This window comes from Mus musculus, chromosome 2 (genome assembly GCF_000001635.26).
Source record: "Mus musculus strain C57BL/6J chromosome 2, GRCm38.p6 C57BL/6J".
Lineage (NCBI taxonomy): Eukaryota > Metazoa > Chordata > Mammalia > Rodentia > Muridae > Mus > Mus musculus.
Window position 1 is genome coordinate 136,051,058 of NC_000068.7, and position 21,584 is coordinate 136,072,641.

Consider the following 21,584-nt stretch of genomic DNA (forward strand, 5'->3'; position numbering starts at 1 on the left):
GAAACTGAAGCCTAATTTTTATGGACTCCGAGATTTATCTTTAGATACGTATCTGTTCTCCCAGAGAAATTGAGCCCTCTTAAGACTGCCTCCAGCTCACAGACCCAACCTCCCCACCCAGGTTCCGGCCCATCAAATTGGGGAATGAGGTGATCCATCAGCGGCATCTCCCAGGAGTGTTGCTGGCTGGGAGCGCCAGGCAGGAGGCGTGCCCCATCTGTGCGCTTTGGCAAAGTCGTCCGGGAATAAGGGAATAACAGGGAGATAGCTGCGGGGCTCAGGACCTCCGGGTGACCTGCGTTGGTGCGCTTAGATTGCTGCGGTTCCAAACGCGGTTTGGCTTTGGTTGGGACAGGCGGGCTTTGGACAGCTAACTATCAAGCACCCACAGAAGAGGCTTTTCACCAGAAAGGTGGCCAGCCGGGAAAATCCTCCTGGGAGAGAAAATAGATTTGGGCCTGGAGGGTGCACCGGAAGGTGCTCATTCTGGAATGGCTGGCAGAGGCCTCGAGAATCTCTTGGGGGCGGGGGGAGGCTTGAGAAGTTATTAACTTTGCTTTTACATTAAGAAAAAAAAATCAAACAAGCAGTAAACGTATAGGGAAAACCAAATCCAAACGCGATGTTTTCATAGGCATGTATACAAATGTATATATATAATTTCAAGGATATATGGAGAATGACTCCCTGGTGTACAGGAAGCATGAGAACCCGGCATTCTAATCTGCTCTATCCAGTGGAGAGGGGGCGAGTCCAGATGGGCAGCTTGCTCTTTGTCAGGTCAGCAGCTGCCAGGTCCTGCAGGAACGCAGGGAGGCACATCCCGGGAGGACTGTATTGAGACCCGCCTCTTGGAGCCCTCTGGGCACTGCCGCCTCTGAGCTACAGAGCTGCCTTTGAGCTGGAGAGGTTTTTGATCAAAGGCAGGTCCCTGGTTTGTCCCTGGATACACTCCTTAAAGTGAAAGACTGGATTTTTTTTTTCTAGTTGGAATGCCTTCCACCCCACCTCCTTCCCCCAGATTTCCAGAAAAGAAGGGGTGAAGCAGAACAAAACCTAACATCGGGCCACCTGACTCTGAGCCCCCACCCCCACTCTGCCTACCAGCGTGCTTGTAGGCCCTCTCAGCTTTCTAGAGAGAGCAGGAGCCACTGTCTAGTTTGAAAGACTTCCTTGGAGCTCATAGTGCTAAAAACAAACAAACAAACAAGCAAACAAACAAAAATAATAATCCAGGCACCACCAGCATCTCATGCGCCCCTGGCATTGGAGTTCTTACCTGGAGCTGAATGGCACTTGGGACAGTTTCCTTGAGGTGAGGACACTGGGGCTGGCGGTTTGGGGTGGGGGAGGGAAGGAGAAGTGAAATCTTTGCAACTTGATCTCTCTCTCTCTCTCTCTCTCTCTCTCTCTCTCTCTCTCTCTCTCTCTCTGTCTCTCTCTCTCTCTGTCTCTCTCTCTCTCTCTCTCTCATACTTTAAGGCTTCCTCTGCTCCAGCCCTCCTATTCTCTCAGATCTATTAGTCTGGCAACTCTTCTGGGGCACAAAGGACTGTAGAGAAGCTAACAGCACAGTGCTGAAAATTAATGTCTTTCCTAGGCTCAGGATTTCATCAGCTTAGTGTAAAGGCATCAAGACCACCAGGCAGGTGTGTGTGTCAGATATATATATTACATATAGTAATATCTATTATATAGAGAGTAATATATTACTGTACACAACACATATGATAGAGTACTTGTATGTCCCTCCATTTATATGGGCAAAAGCTGTTAGGCCTAAATATCATAGGAGTCTGCTCAAAATAAAGTGCAGCTTCTAGCTGAAGGATTCTGCACTCTGATCGAGACTCTCCTAGCTTTATGAAGTTCCTACATAGTTCCACAGATAGCAGTCTATGGTTCCTGAGCATTTCATATTCAGTGCATGCTCCTAGCATATATATTTACATTTCTCAGTATTTTTACAGAAATTGTGCAATTTATGTCCCCCACTTAAAGTCATAGCTATGGGGCAGTGTGTACTAGCATCATTTCTTTGGAAAGGTTTGCTGATAGCCAGAGAGGTAAAGTCATTCTTCCCCAATGTCTTTACTACCAGAAATAATCATGAACAACTAGTGTTTTCTGAGGCTTTCTGTCACCTTCCTAAAAGTGTAGTCTTCCTCCTTTCAGCCTTTGTTATTGCTGGTTCTAGAACAGCTTGCGACATTTTCACAAGTGCAGTCATAGGAAAGGTCCCAAACATGGACTGCCTGGAAAGTGGAGTGAGCTACTCAGGACCCCCAGATGCTGCGCTTAAAGGGTTTCTACCAGGGCACAAAAGGCTCTCATTTGTGCTCTCACTCTTTTTCCTAAATGCCACTATTGACCCTATCCTAGCTTTAAGGTAATAAGAAAATAATTTCAGATAGACAATTAAAACAGTAACTAAAATGACCAGGTTGCCTAGAGACTGGCTGGAGACTGGCTAGAAACCAGCACCTCCTAAAAGAGGTTTTAAGCAATTAAATTATCCCATAAGTCAGGTAACAAATTAATTTAAATGAATCTCAGATTGTCTAATCTTACTTATCCATAGTGTAGTTATTTCTTGGAGAGACATCTTAAAGGATAAAAACACCAACCTCCTGAAACTCTTGTTTTAAATTTGCCCAATATTTTAAAGTTTCCCTTGTTCCTAAGAAAAAGTTAGCTGTGCTCTATGGCCTAAGACCTTGCACACTGGAGACAGTGGTACACGAAACCCCACCTAGTTAACTAAAACCCAGCCAGAACACTTATCCTATGACTGTTACTTACAAAGATGGAAATTATTTCTGTTCTAGTTCACTACTAGGGTTTGCCTGCTCTTGGTCTCTTCAACCCTCCATGGTGAAGGCATTTGTTTGAAATTAATTCATACATGACATTTCTTTGGGGCCCGCTAGAAACATGGCCAATGAAAGAGCCATTATTCTGGTTGTTTCTTTCGCTGATTAATCTTATTGTAGAAACAGCTCTTGAAGAAATACATGTAGGAGGGGCGAAAGAAATAGTAGGATAAAGGCAATCACAGAAAGTGCAGGCAGGCTGAGTGCATCAAAAATCCAATCTCAATTTCCAGATTCTCTCTATGTACCATGGCGTTTGACAGCATAAGCACAGAATATTCAAATGAAAACTTATACTTCAGTTCTTATCTCCAGTTGTCTTCTATTCTAGAAAGGATTTGAGGTCTGTAATGATTGATGTAATGAGATGTTTGCTCTGTAATGAGCTAAACAAAAGAAAGGTTCTGATGACAGCATTTCTGGCTAAGTGTGTGAGTCTAGTTTAGTGTAGTTGAATTATTCTGCTTCTATGATTCATGATGTGCCTCTCTGTGCACTTGGCTGGCCTGGGACTTGTGTTGTACAGCAGTATCATTTTTATACTTCCCTGTAAGGTGGATAGAAACCTCAATACACAAATTTCAGCTGGAACAAAGCCCAACCTTTTCTTTGTTAAGCATGTGGGCATGATTTCCTAATAAGCAATGTTTCCTGATTTTCATAATTTTGTCTCTGTTCTACAAAAGTCAGTTATAGAGAGGCATCAAAGTGAAAAGTTTAAATTTATTTGGAACAAGTTTTGTAGATGTCATTGTTTTGCATATGAGTGAGCACAATTTCTCAGAGAAACAATACAGAAGGCATACAGTACACAAAGCACCATATTTTCACATGTAATCCTACTTTCTCCCACCCAAGCTGGAAGTTCTAAATAAGGCATTTCCACCCCTTGTATGATAATGCCATCATCAAATAGTATGATTAGTCACAAAAACTAATGCAATGGGAGAGTACATGGATGGAGTGAGACCATCGAAGGACCCTTAGGATCTACTGGAAATCATAAGGCTACTGTGTGAGTCAGACCTGGCATTCAGTGTTGACCATCAGTAGCTATTGTCAAACCATCCTCCTCTTCCTCATCTACACAAGTATACACATTTACAGCATTTATCCTGCCTTTCCCACACTCCAGGTTTGAGCAATGGATTAAATTCTTTCTGGAAACCTTGGTTATTATCTTTATTTATGTGTATAGGTGTTTTGTCTGCATGAAGGTATGCTCACCATGTATGTACCATGAAGGCTAGAAAATGGCACCCTGTTCCTTGGGACAGGAGGAGTCATAGATGTTTGTGCTGGTAATTGAACTGGGTCCTCTAGAAGGGCAGCCAACACTCTTAACCACTGAGCCATCTTTCCAGCCACATTTGTCTATATCTCCGAGTATGGTTTATTGCTAAATTCTCTGTCATCACTTTTTTGTTTACTGTAAAGACCTAACTATATCTTCTTCACGATGATTAGACAGTTGTTAAATTAAATATAGATGCAAGTTGCAGATTTAATAATCTAGTTATTATTCCAAGGAGTCATTGGTGATAAGTTGAATGACTTAAGAGATATACATGTAAACTCTATTTAAGAGTAAGTGTGCATGTGCGCATGCATGCATACACACACACAGACACACACACACACACACACACAGAGAGAGAGAGAGAGAGAGAGAGAGAGAGAGAGAGAGAGAGTATTGATTGTTCTGCTCCTCCCATTTTTCCCTTTCAACTTGCTCAAATACTCTTTGGTGTCAACAAAGAATCATTTCTATCAGGAATGGAAAGGAATGGAAAGAAATAACTGTCAAAGAACTGCCATTATACAAATCATGGTGAACAGTTAAAATCATTGGTCAAGACTACTTCCCATCTACTGTTCTTATGAAAACCGACCATCATGAATGAATTTAGTTGATCTTTCATCATCTCATAAGGTTATGATATCTGCAATAATGCACCATGAAGGGAAGCACTATAGTCTTTGACAGGCAATTCTTCTGCTTCTATAATGCTATTGTTTATTTCACTATATTCAATACAAGTGGTTGGTACTCAGTTAAAGTTTATGGATGGCTTCATTCTGTATTTGATTTTGAATATTTTTAAATTCAGTGACTTAACTGACCTAACCACACATCCTTTAAATCAGTGGTTCTCAACCTGTGGGTCAGGACCCCTTTTAGGGTCAGATAATCCTTTCACAGGGATCACCTGACACAAACAGAAAACCCAGCTATTTATATTATGATTCATACCCGTGGCAAAATTACAGCCATGAAGAAACAACAAAAATAATTGTATAGTTGGGGGTCACCACAACGTGAGTAACTGTATTAAAGGGTCACAGTATTTAAAAAGGTTGAGAAACACTGCCTTAAATATTACAGCAATATTTTTAAATAAGAGAAATTACATCCTGCAGAAGGTTGTAATCCTACATCACACAGAGAGAGAGAGACACAGGTAGAAAGACACAAAGAGAGACAGACAGACAGACAGACAGACAGACAGACAGGAAGACAAATAAAAACAAGGATGAATGTGTTCTTGCTTTATAAGTCTTACAGTATCTCAGAAAAAATAAGTGTTTCATAATTGTTAACAGATGATATATGTTTTATATATGTAATAAGAATTGAAATTATATGAATAACAATTTGCCTCCATTTTGTATATATAATCACTTTCACAAGATTGTTGCCATTTTTGATGAAATTCCAAAATGCAGATATATATCAAAAGATATAGTGCTTCAGTATTAATTAATATAGTGCTACAAGTATTAATTGTAATACTTTACAATTTGAGTTGCTATTGATCTAATTTTTGATAGAAGGATTTTTTTGAAAAATTAAATACACAGAATTATATTGGCAATTTGAAGCAAATACTATGTTAGAGCATATCAGTTCTTAAATTGGCACTTTATAGATGTAAAAGTGTGAATTATTAATATTTTTAGGTTTCAGTTCATTTATCATTTAATAAAAAATTGTAGTGGCGGTCATAATATGCTAAGTTTTAGAATGAAAGTGTTATATAAAGAGAAATGATTACGATCCTTGTAAATGTAAAACACGTGATTTTTTTTCTATTTTAATTCAAACTGGCCATATGACTTTGGGAAGGTCATTGAATTTCTCAATGTCTCACTTTGGGGGAGGTATAACAATAACAATAACCTCTATTTTCATTTGCTCAGCTTCTAAAGTCATGGAGAGATTCAAACTGACAACATAGGTAAAATGCTTTGCAGTTTGTCCTTTAACACGACATTGGCTATGTCATTATGTTTAAGGCGATTATTATTTATTGACCTAGTGCAATATTCTCTAATAAAAGAAATATTTGGACATCATTACAATTAATTAGAGCACCATGACTATTCCCCCAAAAAAGGTTCATTCTGATTTATTAGAGCAAGAATTAAAAAGAAAAAAATCAGCGAACTACCAAAATGCAAATACAGGAATTATCTAGCGATGTTTGTCTTTCTGCTCCCCAGAAGCTTTAGCGTAATACCAGCCTGTTTTCATTACATAACTATAGGTCTTTACTTACACCATAGTTCTAAAATTTCTGTCCTATGAGACCCCAGATAACCCTGTCTGCTCCCAAGATTTAGGTTTATTTGCAACCCTCTTAACAGAGTGATCACAGCTTACTGCATGGGGCTAGCTCAGGCCACATGCCCTCAGAGATAGATCTCACTGGTCACTGGGTCCCAAAGGATATGCGGCATGGCCTGGACCCCCCCACCCCCTTTGAGGAGATATCATTTTAACCTTATACTCAGCAGCTCTTGAGTGGGTACAGATGTCTCTGAAAGCCGGAAACTGTTGCCATAGCATTTTCCTTCTCTGTTCCTGCCTACCTTCCTTCTCCAAAGAATGAACAATCTGAAACAAATCTATTGGTTTGTTTCAAGAGCAGAATTCGGAGCTCCGGTGGTGTTATATCTACAGTACATACTGGCTGTACCTGGTGGGAGGGTTTAGCAAGTCCGAGGGTGGCATTAAGTTTCCTAGGACAGAGTCATCTTTGCAGATACCATTGCAGAGCAGTATACAGACCCAGGGAGAAATTTCCTCCCCCACACCACCCCAATCCCATTGGCCTTCTAGACAAGCCAAATTACAAGTCCTGAAACACAACCTCGTTATTTCCAGAACTCTCAGCGTGGACAGCTCCTGCATCCTGGGTGCTTCCTCTGCAGTGTGCGGCGGGAGAGCCATAGCACCCAGTGCAGCACGCGACTATCCCGCGCGCTCCCTCCTCCCAGTCCGCCCCCTCCCTTAGCTCACTCTACCGGCCACTTTGAGGGATTTCCTCCCGGGGCGGCCTTTGCAGCAGAAACACATCTGCCTGGTTCGCGGCAACAGCATGGATCTCCGAGTAAGAACCCTTCTTGGTGGAGACAGACTTCGGATTCTCCTAATGTTCTTCCGTGAGTAGCGTCTGGGGACCAGGGGTACTGAATGCACTCTGCAGCAGAGAATCTAATACACCGAATAAAGCCCTCTGATTTCACTCTGTTGTACTAGGTCTTTATGCTTGTGGTTATTTGGGGCTGGTGAGTGTTATGACCCATCCATATCAGAGAACTCCCAGAGAGCCACACACCTGTATGGCATCTCCCAGACAGAGCGCTAGACACGCCGAACTCATGGCTGTGATGGTGGGGCATAGCACTGCCAAGAAAGATTTAGCTTTAACCGCGCTCCCTAAACCCCCAGGGTGTCTGTGTGTATGTGTGTATGTGTGTAAGTGTGTGTGTTAAAGCCTAGTCGTATTGCAAATAAGAATTTAATTTTATTTTAGCTTCTGTTTTCATTATAAATTATCAGCAGTAAATATGAGTTTGGTGGCGGTAGACTAGAGAAATGGCTTGCGGAGCACACTGCTTCGAGCAGGGAACTTTGCCTCTCCAAAGCCTGCAGAGAACCAGCTCAGGTGTCCTAAAGCAGAGGGCTAGTTGAGCCCGAGAGCAATGAAATTGCTTTCCTTGTTCCGCAGATGTAATGGTCCAAACCGTGGCAGAACAAGAAGTGGAAAATCTTTCGGGCCTTTCCACGAACCCCGAGAAAGACATATTTGTGGTGCGGGAAAATGGGACGACGTGTCTCATGGCAGAGTTTGCAGCCAAATTTATTGTACCTTATGATGTGTGGGCCAGCAATTATGTGGATGTAAGGAATCTTTTTCCTCCCCAGCTTGCTCCTAGGGGCGGCAGGGCCGAAGGGCACCCTCCCTCCAGGCCCTGCCAAGACCTCAGTCGCCCGCCTCTTCCCCCCCAAACCCCCCGCAGGCTGTTCCCGAATGCTGCATGGGGGTTCCGGCTTGCAACGCCTTCTGCTCGCCCTGCCTGCTTTAAAAGTAAACCCCCCTCTCTGCTCCCCTCCTGGAGGGGTGTGCACGTAAGAGTCTACCCGCATGTTCCTGGACCCCGGAGCGCGCGGGCACAGGAGCGCCCAAACCTGCAAGCTAGAGTTTGGACGCGCATCCCTTCCCGGTCCGCGCCAGGGCCCGGCGCGCTGAGGGGGCGCGGGGCGTGTGTGTTCCCAGCTGATCACAGAACAGGCTGAGATCTCCTTGACCCGGGGAGCTGAGGTGAAGGGCCACTGTGGCCACAACGAGTCGGAGCTGGAGGTGTTCTGGGTAGATCACGCCTACACACTCAGAATGCTCTTTGTAAAGGTAATTCGATGCGGGGAGGTAGAGGGATGGTGAAGTCCCGCATGGGTGTGCGCACAGTGGCCTCAGGGGTTGCCCATCTTAAAGCAATTAGAGGGGTTCACAGGACCCTCCCCATCTTGGCAGGAAAGTCACAACACTTCCAAAGGACCAGAGGCGACTTGGAATCTGAACAAGGTGCATTTTGTCTATGATTCCTCGGAGAAGACTCACTTTAAAGCCCCTGTGAAGGGTGAGTAGTTCAGGGGGTCACAGGAGCAAGAGCAAACCAGAAACACTCATCCTGTCTCTGGATCTTGGAAGCAACTCTGGGATTTTTGTTCTGAGGATAGGCAAACCTGGGACTGCTTGCTCTCCAGGGTCAAAGAGGCAGGAGAACCTCTGTGTGTTCTCAGGAAAGCCTAGATCAAAGATCCTTCAGACTCAAGCTGAAATATGAATTTTCTCTAGAAGAGGCTCCAATGAGTTTCGCTATTATGTTTTTTTTTTTCTGCATCGCAGATTGATCTGCTCTCCTGTATTAAATAAAACAAGCAAATCCTCAGAAATGCAAGCGGACACTGTGACAGGCTTGGGTGGCCTGCAGCTTCACCCTGTGCACAGGGGTGTAGCTCTGGAGTTTTAATTGCAACCACCACAGGGCAGGTTTTGTATCTTAATTCATTAGCGTTTCCTGCCCATTCTCACTCAGGCCTTCTAAAACCATCCCAGAGAGAACACCCAAAATACCCACACCTGAAATAACAATGTTCCTTCCTATCTGTGAGCATTATTAAAGACCAGAGATATATTTAAATGTATTTTTTAAAACAAAAGCAAAATTCACTGTGTCACTTGCAGAGAGACCTTCCATCACTTAGTCCCTGCGATTGATTCTAAAAGAACAGCAAACTTGAGCCAGAAGAAGAGAAAACATGGGATGGGAACCATGGAGACCTAGGTCATTGGTGTGTTTTTGGAACCACTGATGGAGGCCTTAGTCAAAGGGTCCTGTTTTCAGGCAGCACAGTGCTTCCACAATGGAATTCCAAACTAATATCTAATGAGATAGGCTCAGGGACAGTGAAGAACTTGGTCCTATCTTTCTTGGAGCTCCAGTCCTGGGATTGCAGCACCAATAGGAGGCATAGGTTCTGAGCTAAGCAGAGAGCTCTGCCTAAGTTAGCAGCAATGAGTATGCATCCATCCTAACTGCTGCCTTGCTTCTCCCGCAGTTAATAAGTACATCGCCAGCTCTCATCACCTCTCTGCCTTGGTCACCCCAGCTGGGATGTCCTATGAGTGTCAGGCTCAGCAGACCATTTCTCTGGCCTCCAGTGACCCTCAGAAGACTGTCACCATGATCCTGTCCGCAGTGCACATCCAGCCCTTTGATATCATCTCTGACTTTGTCTTCAGTGAAGGTAGGTTAGGCTGGCGGTAGGAAAGGGAAAGGAGGATTTAAAGAGGGCTGAAAAGAGGGGCTTACTGGCCTCCCTCCCGGGATGGTGTTACCTTTGTTTCTTCTCAGCAGTTTTCACAAGATGTAGACGTTATAAGGTTTCTGAAATACCCATCCCTGTCCCAACCCTTTGCCTCTTTATTCTCTTACTCACTTGTATAGGAGAAATTATTTAAAGGCAATTTGATATTCTGATTCTCATAGGCAGATTCTAATTTCTTTATTTGTACTTTCCATGGGGTTGGGGATTACCGAGCGAATGCAATGAATTATTTAACTGTTCAGATTGGAGGATCATCTGACGGACCTACCATTTCCCAAGCTATCCTGCTTTACCTCCACAAAGCTTGCTCTCACCTCTAACTGAGAGTCCACCATCCTTGAGTAATTTCTCCCAAAGCATTTGAGAATTCAGAAGGTAAAATTTCCCTGAAAAAAAAAAGGAGGGGCAGATTCTCTTGTGCAGCTCCTCCTTCTCATCTTCCTCCTCCTTCTCTCTTTCTTCTCTCTCCCCCTCTCACTCCCACTCACTCTCTCTTTCCTTCTATCTTTCTATGGTGCTCTTGGATGGAATTTTCAGTCCACCATGTTAATGCTTAGCCATGTGGGTTGCAGACCAGCTAATCAGCTTGGCACTGGTTATTTTCCTCTTGGCTTTATTAACATCTAACACAGCACTAGATTAAAACAGATGTTCAAGTAACGGACTAAACAGATGGGCTGATACTCAGGTGACAGAGATGTACATATGTGTGTATATTAGAAGTGGGACTTAAGCTCTAGGGGACAAAATCCCAGTTTTAAATATTCACTTATTTTTTTAAAAAATATTCACTATATATAATAATACTATATATCTATTTATTTAAATATTCACTATATAAGAATAATATATAAATAGTATACATAATACTGTATTTTATATATTATACATACATCGTATATAAAATACTATATATAAATACTACATATATATAGAATACTTACTATATGTATCAAATATTTATAAAATGTAGCACTGTCTTTCTTGCACCAAAAATATTACATCTAATATGAAATATTATGGATGTTGACCCAGACACTCACTATGAGAATATTAAACCACCTAGTATCCTTCCATGGGAATGTCACCACAGGCTCATTGAAGTTCGAATGGGAACCTTAAGTGCTGTTTAGTGGCTTTCTGTCTGCTGGCCAGTTGTTACCGGTTCTTTATTTCCTGGCACTTCTGGTGTTTTATTCATTAATTGTTCTAGTTCCTAATCCAAATCCATTCTGGGTTACTTCTAGGTTGTTTATAGTCACTATGGGTGGAGAAATCACATATGGTGTACGTTTAAATTTGTGTACAAAGAACAAACAACTACTGAATAAAGACTAGAACTACTTCTTTTAAAATAAGTGAATTTCATCATATAGAGTTAGTTACATCTTTTCTTTAAAACAATTTGTACCCATTTCAAGGTTGTAGATGGGGAAGATTACTCGGCATACAGCGAGACTGTAAGCATACATAATTTCTTAGATACAGACAGAATAGGACCAGGTAAATTGCAGTATTACCCAGGCATGTCAGACTAGTAATTGTGGCTCGGGCATCAGTGTTTCTGAGAGGAGGCAGGACTCATTCAGAATCATCCACTAGATTTTGTGCCTTTGTGTGCAAGGTGTTCTTTTGTTCCTGGCTCCTCCTGTCTATGCTTTTTAGCATTTGACCACCAGTGTCTTAGAAGAGGCTGTTGTATTCCATTCAATGGAATTGGAAAGATCCCTGTTGGGTTGCCTTTTCTGTTTCCAGCACTGGGACTTCCAGGGCCTTCCAGTATGTTGTATTCATCTATGTGGACGTGAGTGGGCTGTACCTGCCAGAGGGGAGAATGTCTGGTTATATATCTACACAACCACTGTGTTTGTTGTGTGCATTTTCAGATGTGTGTGAGTGTGTGTGTGTGTGTGGGGGGGGGGTATGTGTGTGTGTCTCTCTGTGTGTGTTTATATTTATGTTTACGTGTGTTTGAAAATGGCCAAGGGCTTGTAGTGAAAAGTCCATTGCTGACATTCTTCACAACTGTCTCCTTGGCCTGCTGTTTGAGGTAAGCAAAGAAGGTTTAGTAAAATGGGTAAGTGGACAGTCCCTGGGGCTGAGGGCAGCCAGGTGAGAGTTGACATCTTTATCACACATGCAGGTGAGAGTTGACATCTTCATCACACATGTTCCTTTAAATGCATTGGATTTGGCTAGAGAACTGACCTTCATTTCAGTGCTCAGAGGAATTGTGAATGGTGGTGAACACATTTGTGATATTAATACACAGAGTCTGCTTCTGTAGCCCTGAGGTGGGGCCCCACATGCCAAGCTCTGGATGTTGCTGCTGATTTACAGAATCCTATAGAGGGCTTGAAGGGTTAGAGGCTGAAACATACAACAAGCTTTGGTGGGTGGGGATTGAATTGGGTTATAGGAGATGGGCAGCCCCTCATAGTACGTAACACCATCTATTCAGAGTCATAATGTGAAGACTGCCATCTATCTGGAGGGTAGAGGAATGTGAGGGACCTCCTGGAGGAAAGTGGGCCGTGTATCTACTGACTGATCAACAGTGTAGGGGCAAGGCCTTTCACAGTAGTGTAAACTATATGAGGGGATATAGGCAAATGGTTTAGTCCAACCAGAAAAATTCTCATGAATGTCCAGACCAAAGCCAACCTTTCCTGCTATTTAAAGGAGTGAGACCAGTTTTCATCTGTTTTGGGAGGTAGATGACATAATATGAGATGATATCAGCAATAATGGTAATGCATTAAAAATGATGATGTCCAAAACAAGTTTTGACAGATAAGTCTCTTTTTTATATAATTCAAAAAGTTTAGAATGTCACATTTAAGTACTTTCTGGACTTAATGTTGACAAAGTCCTGACATTTAAGCAGTTCTCAGGTTATTTTCTGGAAATACTGAAGCTCATTGTAGCTTAGTTTTATATTTAGTGATGCTTATATTTTTAATCATAATTTAAGACCTACTCATTTAATATACGATAGTTTTGTTACTCAGATTATTCAACTATTAAAAATTGTATATGATTAAATGTACAATCATCATCTAAATGGGGATTGATCATTCATTCATTCACATTTCTGTAGTTCTGAAGAGATAATAACTATTATATGCCCTAGCAAAAAATTAACAGTAAGCAACTTAAAACAAGAGTGAGAGGAGTTTCGGGGTTCCTCTGTGTGACTGAGCCTATCGAGGCTTCTATGGCTTGGGGCCTTATGAGTACAAGGCCCTCCCTTATCAATGGGCAACAGCTGTTGGATGAGGTTTCAAGGCCTAAACAAAGCATCAGGCTCTAAATGACTAAACATTTGGGTTGTTTTGAAAATAATTGGGTTTACAAAAATTTAAGTCTGGCACTAGCAGGCTTTTGAGCTAAAGAGTCTCAGCCTTTAGTGAAGGGATGGAGGGTTGCGGGGGGCACATTTGGCTCATTTGTATACCAGACACACTATGCAGTGTGGTCACCTGCTGTTCAAAGCACCCTGTGTTTCTCAGCTGGGGTTAATTAACTTGTCCTTCTGCAATTAATTCATAGTCTAACCTCTTGGGGGCCTGGGGGATTTCTGGCTGATGGGATAGGAGATTCTTCACTGGGAGGGAATAAACCACCCTGAGTATTTTAATGGCTTGGGAGAAAGGAACATTTGGCATGTAATGTCAGAAAAACACAATAGAATATGAAGTTTGTCTCTGGTCTCCTTTATTAGAAACTCAAATTTATAGATATTTAAAATAGAGGCTCTAACCTTGAATTCTACCCCACTGACCCACCGTGCTTTTTATTATTTTACTAACAGCTGGATCAGGCAATGTTGTATGTAGGAACTAATGCTTTTTTGGAGGTGACGCCCTTGGCTTTTCTTTATGTCACATCCTTGAAAGAAGGCCTTGGCAAGATGTCTTGTCATAAGCACTTTGACAGTCTGTAGATTCCAGATCCTGTAGACATGTCTTTGGCGTATTTTTTGCACAATGTGGTCTTGCTGTCCTGAATTACTGCCTGTCAATATCTCCAGTGTAAGAAGCCAAAGGGAGGTGAATCCAGTGTACACTGCTGAGAATTGTATTGAAAGTTTCTATGTGGATCCTGTGCAGAGGGCTTAGTCATAGCATTCTGTGTTCCAGATGCTCTCTTCTAGAGCCAAAGTGTGGTATGCCTTAGAGTTGTCCTCATAGGGGATAAGAAACTGGCATTTGCCCATCAATGCTATCCTTTACTGACAGCTTTTTTAAGGAATCAGTTCTCTGGAATTTATGACCTGCTGTGTCCTTAAAACCCATTGTAATGGGTTGGTGTGGTGAAGGCCACGGGGAAAATGGATGGACTATGTGCCTGTCTGCTATACATAGGGCGAGGATGTATGCACCTCCTCTGCTTTGGAAGAGCACAAAGTTTAGTGAGAAATGGTATATACAACCCATGTTCCCAGCACAAAGATTCAGCCAATGATCATTACTTTTATTTTTAATATATAATACATAAATCTTGATGAACTAATTATTCAAGCTAACATTTTCTCAGCAAACAAAACTCAAATGCAGAGACAGCTCCCTCAATGTAAAAAAAAGGATCAAACCTTGTCTCTAGCAACACGGTCAGACAACAGAGGGATACCCAGCTACACAAAAGTGATCCTGCTATTTATTCAGAAACAGTCTGGACATTAGGAGAGCCCCAAGCAGACAGTCTGACATTTCCCCTTTACTCGTAGTGCTCCACTGGGAGCACACTAGAGTATAATGTTTCCAGTGAACACAAATTTAAAACATAATACAACAAATGCCACACCCACCAGTCAGAACCTGATCTGAGAGCACACTGTTAAGTTGAGGGGAGTCTCGTTGGCTGTTGTAGCTGGCATCAGATGGCCCCTGTAATGTCTGATCTGTTTCCCAATTCACTGGGTTGCTGTTCATCTTTCCCTGTCACGTGTCAAACACCCAGGCCTTCATTTTTGTGTAATCTAAAGTTTAGCCCAGCCAGAGTATGAGGGATCCCAAATTCTGTGAGGTGAACAGAGAAATTCAGGGTTCTGGGGCATGTGGAGACAGACTAAGCTAAGGGATGCTTTTCTCCTTTGTGAGGAAGCTGGGACCTATCTTGCTCTGTAATCTCTGAGTTAATCATCAGATCACTCACTGCTCAAGATTTTAACTCAGGAGAACGCAGGGGTTGAAGATCATATGGTTTTGGTTGTGCATGTGTGTGTGTGTGTGTGTGTGTGTGTGTGTGTGTGTGTGTGTGTGAAATTCAATAGGAGACTGTATCTATTTCATTAACTTCTGACTAGTACTGACTAGTATTCTGAGTATTTAGGATTTCTTTTGGTTATAAATGAAGATCATACAAACAGTGCTAGTCATAGTAGTGGTGACCCTGTCACCAATAGAATTGGTTTTCTATTCACAGAATAGTCTGTGCAGGGTTAACAGTCACTGCCAGTATGCATGTATCAATAAAGAAGCACACGTGTTTCTGAATCTCAAATCAATATAAAAAAATGTTATTGTCTCTGTAGCCTTCCATGCATTTTCGTTTTGAATTCCTAAATACTGTTCTGACTAGATGTGGACAGTTTCATCAAACATGCTTTAATGGATCACAAGCACCATTGCTTTAAGTGATAGAGAACAGAATAAATTATTATGTGTAAACATTTTATCACGGAAGGGAAATATCTGAGATAACCTACTTTGAGTCAGGGTCCCATTCTGTAGCACAGGCTCTAGACGTGCACACATTCTCTTGCCTTTGGCTTCTAAGTGCTGGGATGACATGTCTAAACCACCATGTTGGCTCTCTCTTAATGCTCTGGCATTTCTGTGGCTCGATTTCTAATCATAGTCATAGTCCCCCTTTTGAGACTTTAGGTCAGGTTTTTCCTAAAGTAACAAAAGAAAAATTTTGAGGGACCACAATAGAATTCCAGCCCCCGCCCCCCCCTTTAATACGCTGCAGTTACACTGTTGATCGTTCTGTTTGCTTCCAGTGGGTCTTACTTGGGCACAGCACTTAGCCCAGTGAAGCCTGTATTGCTCCATGTAGAAAATGGAAAACAATGCCATTTTCTTTGTGGAGTTGTTGTGGCATTATATTAGAGATAACCTTTGTCTTTAAAGTGAAATGTTAATTTAAGGACCATTATCTAGGTGTACCAGTGCATACCGTTGATACCAGGAGCTGGGGCAGGAGGGTTATGAGTTCAAGGACAATATGTACAAAATGAAACTATCTTGAAAGAAAGAAAGAGGTCTCAGTAGAGTTTTTTTTTTTTTTTAAATTGAATTACTGGAGTGTAATCTCCCATTCATTCTTGTTAGAGAGGAATGATTTCCAGTGTACAGGAGGCTTCCCTGTTCTTTCTGCTTGTCCTGTGTATGTCAAGAAGACAAAGAGATCATAGGGGATCCAGAGGTGCCTAGCATACAGTAGTGACTAGGTAAATGGTAGCTGGAGCATCTTCACCTGAGGCCTCAGTCTTTCGGAGGAGACATTAAAATCTGAGTTTCTGCACATAAGACTAAAAAATTTGATGAAAGGACCCCCTGGTTATCTATAAGTTGTGACTATCAGAAGGAATTTTAGCATTTCTGGTTTCCCTCCTTCCCTCTGTCCTTCTTTCCCTCCATCCTTCCCTCTGTTCCTCTTCTCTTCCCTCCCTCCCTTCCTCCCTTCCCCCTTCCTCTCCTAATGTTTCCCTCGCTTTCTTCCAGGTAATATTGAAGACACAGGGCTATTAAATTATTTTGGATTTTAAGAGCATGAAAACACAGCCCAGTTGTGAAGTATTGCTGGGCTATTCCCTCAGTCTAAAATGATGGCTACATGAATTACTCAAATATAAATATCCATCAAGGTGTACAATATTTAAATTTATAGTACAATTTGAATATACTGAATGTTCAACTTTTAATGTGTGTGTGTCTTAACGTGTCATGTTTAAAGTGCAGAAAAGTTGAAAGCACATAATTCTAAGCATCTTTACATATACATATACTTGAAATCTAGACATTGATTAAAGATATAAACCATGCTCATCACAATCCAAAGCTCTCTTGCATTCCTCTTCCTAAGTGTGAACACCTTTCAGGTTTCTAGGACCATGAACTTCATTTTCTGTTCAAGAATGTCATGGCAACTGGAATAATATAATCTGTTCATTTTTGTGCCTGACAATTTTTATTCAATATTAGGATTCTGAAATTCACTTTTTTTAAATTTATAGCTATAATTTTATTCCTCTTTATTGCTGACTGATACTATATTTTATGAATATATTACCATTTATTCCATTTTTATGAACATTTGGCTATTTCCTGACTTGGCTATTCTCAATAGTTCCTATGAATATTTTCACTTTAGTCTCATCATGTCCATATATTTTCTTTTTTTTTTCCTCTGGTTGATATAGGTAAGGGACTGTTGGGTTCAAAGGCAGGTGTGTATTTGTCTTGCTCACTAGGGATCACCAGACTGTTTAACACTTTCCAGTCATTGCCAGAACTTGTTACTTTCAGTCTTCTTGAACATTCTGTGTTTATGAATAATTGTGTGACTGCTATATTTCACTTAAAAGTTTAAAAATTAGAAAAAATGATAGTAGTTATATGTAATTCTAAAACAATAGAAACTTAGATAATCTCTTCAAGTAAATTTAAAATTAAATAAATTCCCTGGCTGCCAAGAATCTAATAACTAAATATTGTCTTGCTAAATGAATATATACTAACTTGATATCATGTAGAAATACTAAGGCTAAGTGAAAGGAAAAAAAATGACCCATCAATCTACAGAGTCTTCCCTGAGAGATTGTCTTGCTTCTGCTAGGAGGGCCTAGAATTCAGAATATGTCACTAGCACTCACTGCTTTCTCCTTTCTCATTTCAGAACATAAATGTCCAGTGGATGAGCAAGAGCAGTTGGAAGAGACCCTGCCCCTGATCCTGGGCCTCATCTTGGGCCTTGTCATTGTCATAACACTTGTGATCTACCACATCCACCATAAAATGACTGCCAATCAAGTGCAGATCCCCAGGGACCGTTCCCAGTACAAGCACATGGGCTAGGGACCATCAGGCAGACATCCTCCTCATCCTGCCCCCAAACCAGATGATGTAGAACGACAATGGCACTTTTTCACCTGTATACAGGATCCACCAACATAGCTACACTCCAACAGGCCCAGGCACCTGAGGTGTGCCTGGCCTGTGTCCATGCTTAAACCCAGGGATGGAAGGCATGTCTTGGGGTTCGGGGGGATTAATGGTGGATGTTGTGTCCATACTGCGGAGTAAGTAGGGGCTGGTGAGTAGGGTAATAGCTTTCTTATTCCTGATGGTTTAATTTTGATTCTCTGACTTTGTAAGTCTACAGCACGTAGAAAGAAAGAAAGATGTGGCCCTTGCATTTAGAAAGTGGAAACGCTTCCTTTGGGAGACCTCTCTAGGCCAGAAGAACCCAGGTGCTTCACTCCCTCGGCCTCAGCTGGCATACTTACACGGTTTTTCAGTGTACACAAAACACAACCTCACGCTCCCTGCAAGCAGCAAGACCCCTGAAAGTGACCCATGCTTCCGGCTGGCATTCTGCATGTCTAGTGATTGTTTTGGGAATGTCTCACTGCTACCTGCACCCAGTGACTCTGCAGCACAAGAACCCGTCTAATGACACTACGCACGGTTGTTTGGAATTCATAATGTGTCGGTTCCAAGTGAGGGGACCTCCAGAATCAATCCATGTGAGTTCGCTTTTGAAAATGAATTAAAAAGAAAAAAAAAAGCACTATACTCTGGTTTTTGGCTGTTTTGTTTGTTTGTTTGAAACAAGAAAATAAAACTACAACAGTTTCTTTAGTAAGCAGAGTGGATTAAAATCAATATTTTTCTGGTTTTGCAAGAGAGAGAGAGAGAGAAAATAGGGCAGGGATGAGAAGAGGAGAATATTGGTTTTCCATAGCTTGTCTTAGGATTTCTATTGCTTTGAAGAGACACCATGACCATGGCAACTCTTATAAAGGAAAAAGTTTGACTGGACTGTCTGGAGGTTTAGTCCATGTTCATCATGGTGGGAAGCATGGTGGCACACAAGCACACATGATGTTTTAGAAAGAGCCAAGAGTTCTACATCTGGGTTGTCAGGCAGCAGGAAAAGAGTAACACTATGAGGTCTGGCTTGAGCATTTGAAACCTCAAAGTCTAGCCCCAGCAACACACTTCCTCCAACAAGGCCACCCCCACTCCAAGGAGACCACACCTCCTAAACCCAATCACTCAGCATTCAAATATATGAGTTTATGCAGAACAATCTTATTCAAACCACTACAATAGCTATGATAAGCAGAGTACTTTATAAAGAAGAAGGGTTTATTTTGACTTGGGTGTAAAAGGCTTCAGTCCTTGGTCATTATAGAACCATAGCAGCACTGTATGAACCTAGAGCAGAGGATGTCTGTTCATCTCATACAGCTGGGAAACAAATAAGGGGTACAGATAGGGGTGAAGCCAGGTGTGAAAACCTCTTTGGTTTCTTTGTTTGCTTGTGTTATCAGTAAGGTTTTGCTTTTTTTTTTAAAGTGTATTGATTCTTTTTGAATTTCACATCATGTACCCCAGTCCCACTCATCTCCCCATCCCTTCATTTCTGTACCTTTTCCTTGCAACTTCCCCCTAAAAGAAAACAAAAAAAGAAAATAGAAAACCAAAACAAACAATACCCTCCAAGCCCCATTTTGCCATTGAAATCCTCAGTGTGTCACACATGTATCCCTTTGCAATATTCATTGCAATGAGTTATTTGTCTGGTTTGAAGTCTCTGGCTTCTGTTACACTATCAATACTGGCTCATTACCAGGACTCCTTTAGGATATCCTATAGTTGCCTTGTGTCATGAAGATCCTGCATCTTTGAATCTGCAGGACCCCTTCATGCATTCTAGCAGTTCATAGATAGGGTGGATGTTGGGTTGGGCCAAAATACTAAATCTGGACCTGGGGGGAAGCTTAGTTGGTCAGCCCACCAGTTCTGCTGGGCCAGTACCACTAGAACCAGGTCTCTTGCTTTGCCCAGACAAGGGGCTGGGCGAGCTCTCCCACTGTCCCTGAACCATGCCACCAGGGCCAGCTCTACTGTGCTACTTAGGCATGATGTTGATGGGAGGCCTGCTCCCCCAAGTGCTGCGACAGATGAGGGGTTGGGTCAGATCTCATGCACCAAGTCTATCACAGCCAGCTCTCCCAAGCGGGCTACATGAGGGACAGGACCAGCACAGCATAGTGCTTACACATCAACATAGCCTCAGGTGGCAACCTAGATCAGGGACATCCTCATGTTATTTGGTGATAACTCAGATCACAGATATTAACATAGACTCCAGCTGCAGCAGGACTCTGGACCCAGATGTGGTCCTCAGTGTCAGCCCAGGCCAGGATATCGCCATGGCTTCACAGTTTGGCCCCTAATGTCAGTACAGCCCCCAGACATCAATATGGTCTCAGGTAGCAGTCCAGACCACTGACATTTCATGGTCTACAGTGGCAACATCAGTCATTGTTGCTATTCACTATTAGTATTACTACTATGGCTGTTTTCCACCATGCCATCTTTAACGAGCCAGCCTAAGACCATATCATAAACTCAGTGTAAGTTTTTTTGAAAAATAGTCTTACTCCCTACAGCTTTGTCCCTATCTTGTTCATGAACTGAGCAAGACAAAGGGGAGCCACAGGAGACAGAACTCTGAGCTTTTCTATCCCAAGGTCTTCTAGTGAGTTTATAGCTTGGACCAGTTCTGTGCTACTTTCATGCCTATTGCCATTGTCTTACATTCTGTAGTTGCTCTTGGAGCAGGAATAGAAGCTGTGGCTCATCTGTTCACATTGCGAAGAGAATGGAAAGAAAACAAAGGAAATAGATAAACCACAGATGCTCAATTACCCCTTTAACTGTCATTTTTCTTTTTTACTGGGAATTGAAAACTAAATGCCTCTAGGCACAAAGGATAATGGGTCTGCCTATCTGGAAATGCCAGACCAGACAATGTATGTGTAGATTTCTTTGGGAGGAGAGTGACTTTTTTCTTTAACATTATGGGTGGTGGTGGTGGTACATGTATATGGGAATATGCTTGCCTATGGACACATACGCAGAGGCCAGTGGGTAGCTATGGATAGATATTTCTATTGTTATCTGCCTTATTTCCTTGAGACAGGAAATAGATTTGCCCTAAACTTGAAATTTGCTGTTTTTGCTAGACTGGCTAGTCAGTGAGATTCTGAGATCTGCTAGTCTCTGTCTACTCAACATTGGGGTGACATGGGCATGTGGCCATATCCAGTTTTTAAAAAAGCAAATCTGAATTCTTAGAATTCAGGTCTTCACGTGTGTACTCCAAGTACTCTTAGCAGGTTATCCATTTTCTCAGGGCCAATAATAACGTTGTTTTAAATTCTTAGCATTTTTTTGGTAGAATTCCCTTAATTGTAGCAAAATGTTTCCATTGAGACTGTATCAGAGGGAGGT

General features: G+C 42.0%; 1 protein-coding gene across 3 annotated transcripts; it reads left to right on the top strand.

The window, feature by feature from the left end:
- Positions 1-967: 967 nt before the first annotated feature.
- On the top strand, positions 968-18,860 carry Lamp5 (lysosomal-associated membrane protein family, member 5). 3 transcript variants are annotated; one of them, XM_017319318.2, is made up of 7 exons: positions 968-1,315; positions 7,042-7,319; positions 7,889-8,061; positions 8,181-8,569; positions 8,693-8,798; positions 9,781-9,969; positions 17,956-18,854. In XM_017319318.2, exons 4-7 carry the CDS (start codon positions 8,555-8,557, stop codon positions 18,132-18,134), a joined length of 489 nt encoding a protein of 162 aa, XP_017174807.1. In that variant the 5' UTR covers positions 968-1,315; positions 7,042-7,319; positions 7,889-8,061; positions 8,181-8,554; the 3' UTR covers positions 18,135-18,854. The 3 variants fall into 3 exon arrangements, with proteins under 3 accessions (XP_017174807.1, NP_001343477.1, NP_083806.2); NM_001356548.1 differs by having other exon boundaries at positions 1,282-1,315; positions 8,438-8,569; positions 17,956-18,860; NM_029530.3 differs by lacking the exon at positions 968-1,315 and having other exon boundaries at positions 6,691-7,319; positions 8,438-8,569; positions 17,956-18,860.
- The last annotated feature ends 2,724 nt before the right edge of the window (positions 18,861-21,584 follow it).

Bases quoted from the DNA above. Each gene is read 5' to 3' on its own strand.
- Lamp5 (NM_001356548.1), top strand. From the start codon at position 7,256: ATGGATCTCCGAGTAAGAACCCTTCTTGGTGGAGACAGACTTCGGATT. The intron at 8,062-8,437 runs GTAAGGAATCTT...GTGTGTTCCCAG, and splicing joins GGGCCAGCAATTATGTGGAT to CTGATCACAGAACAGGCTGA. The intron at 9,970-17,955 runs GTAGGTTAGGCT...TTCTCATTTCAG, and splicing joins TGACTTTGTCTTCAGTGAAG to AACATAAATGTCCAGTGGAT.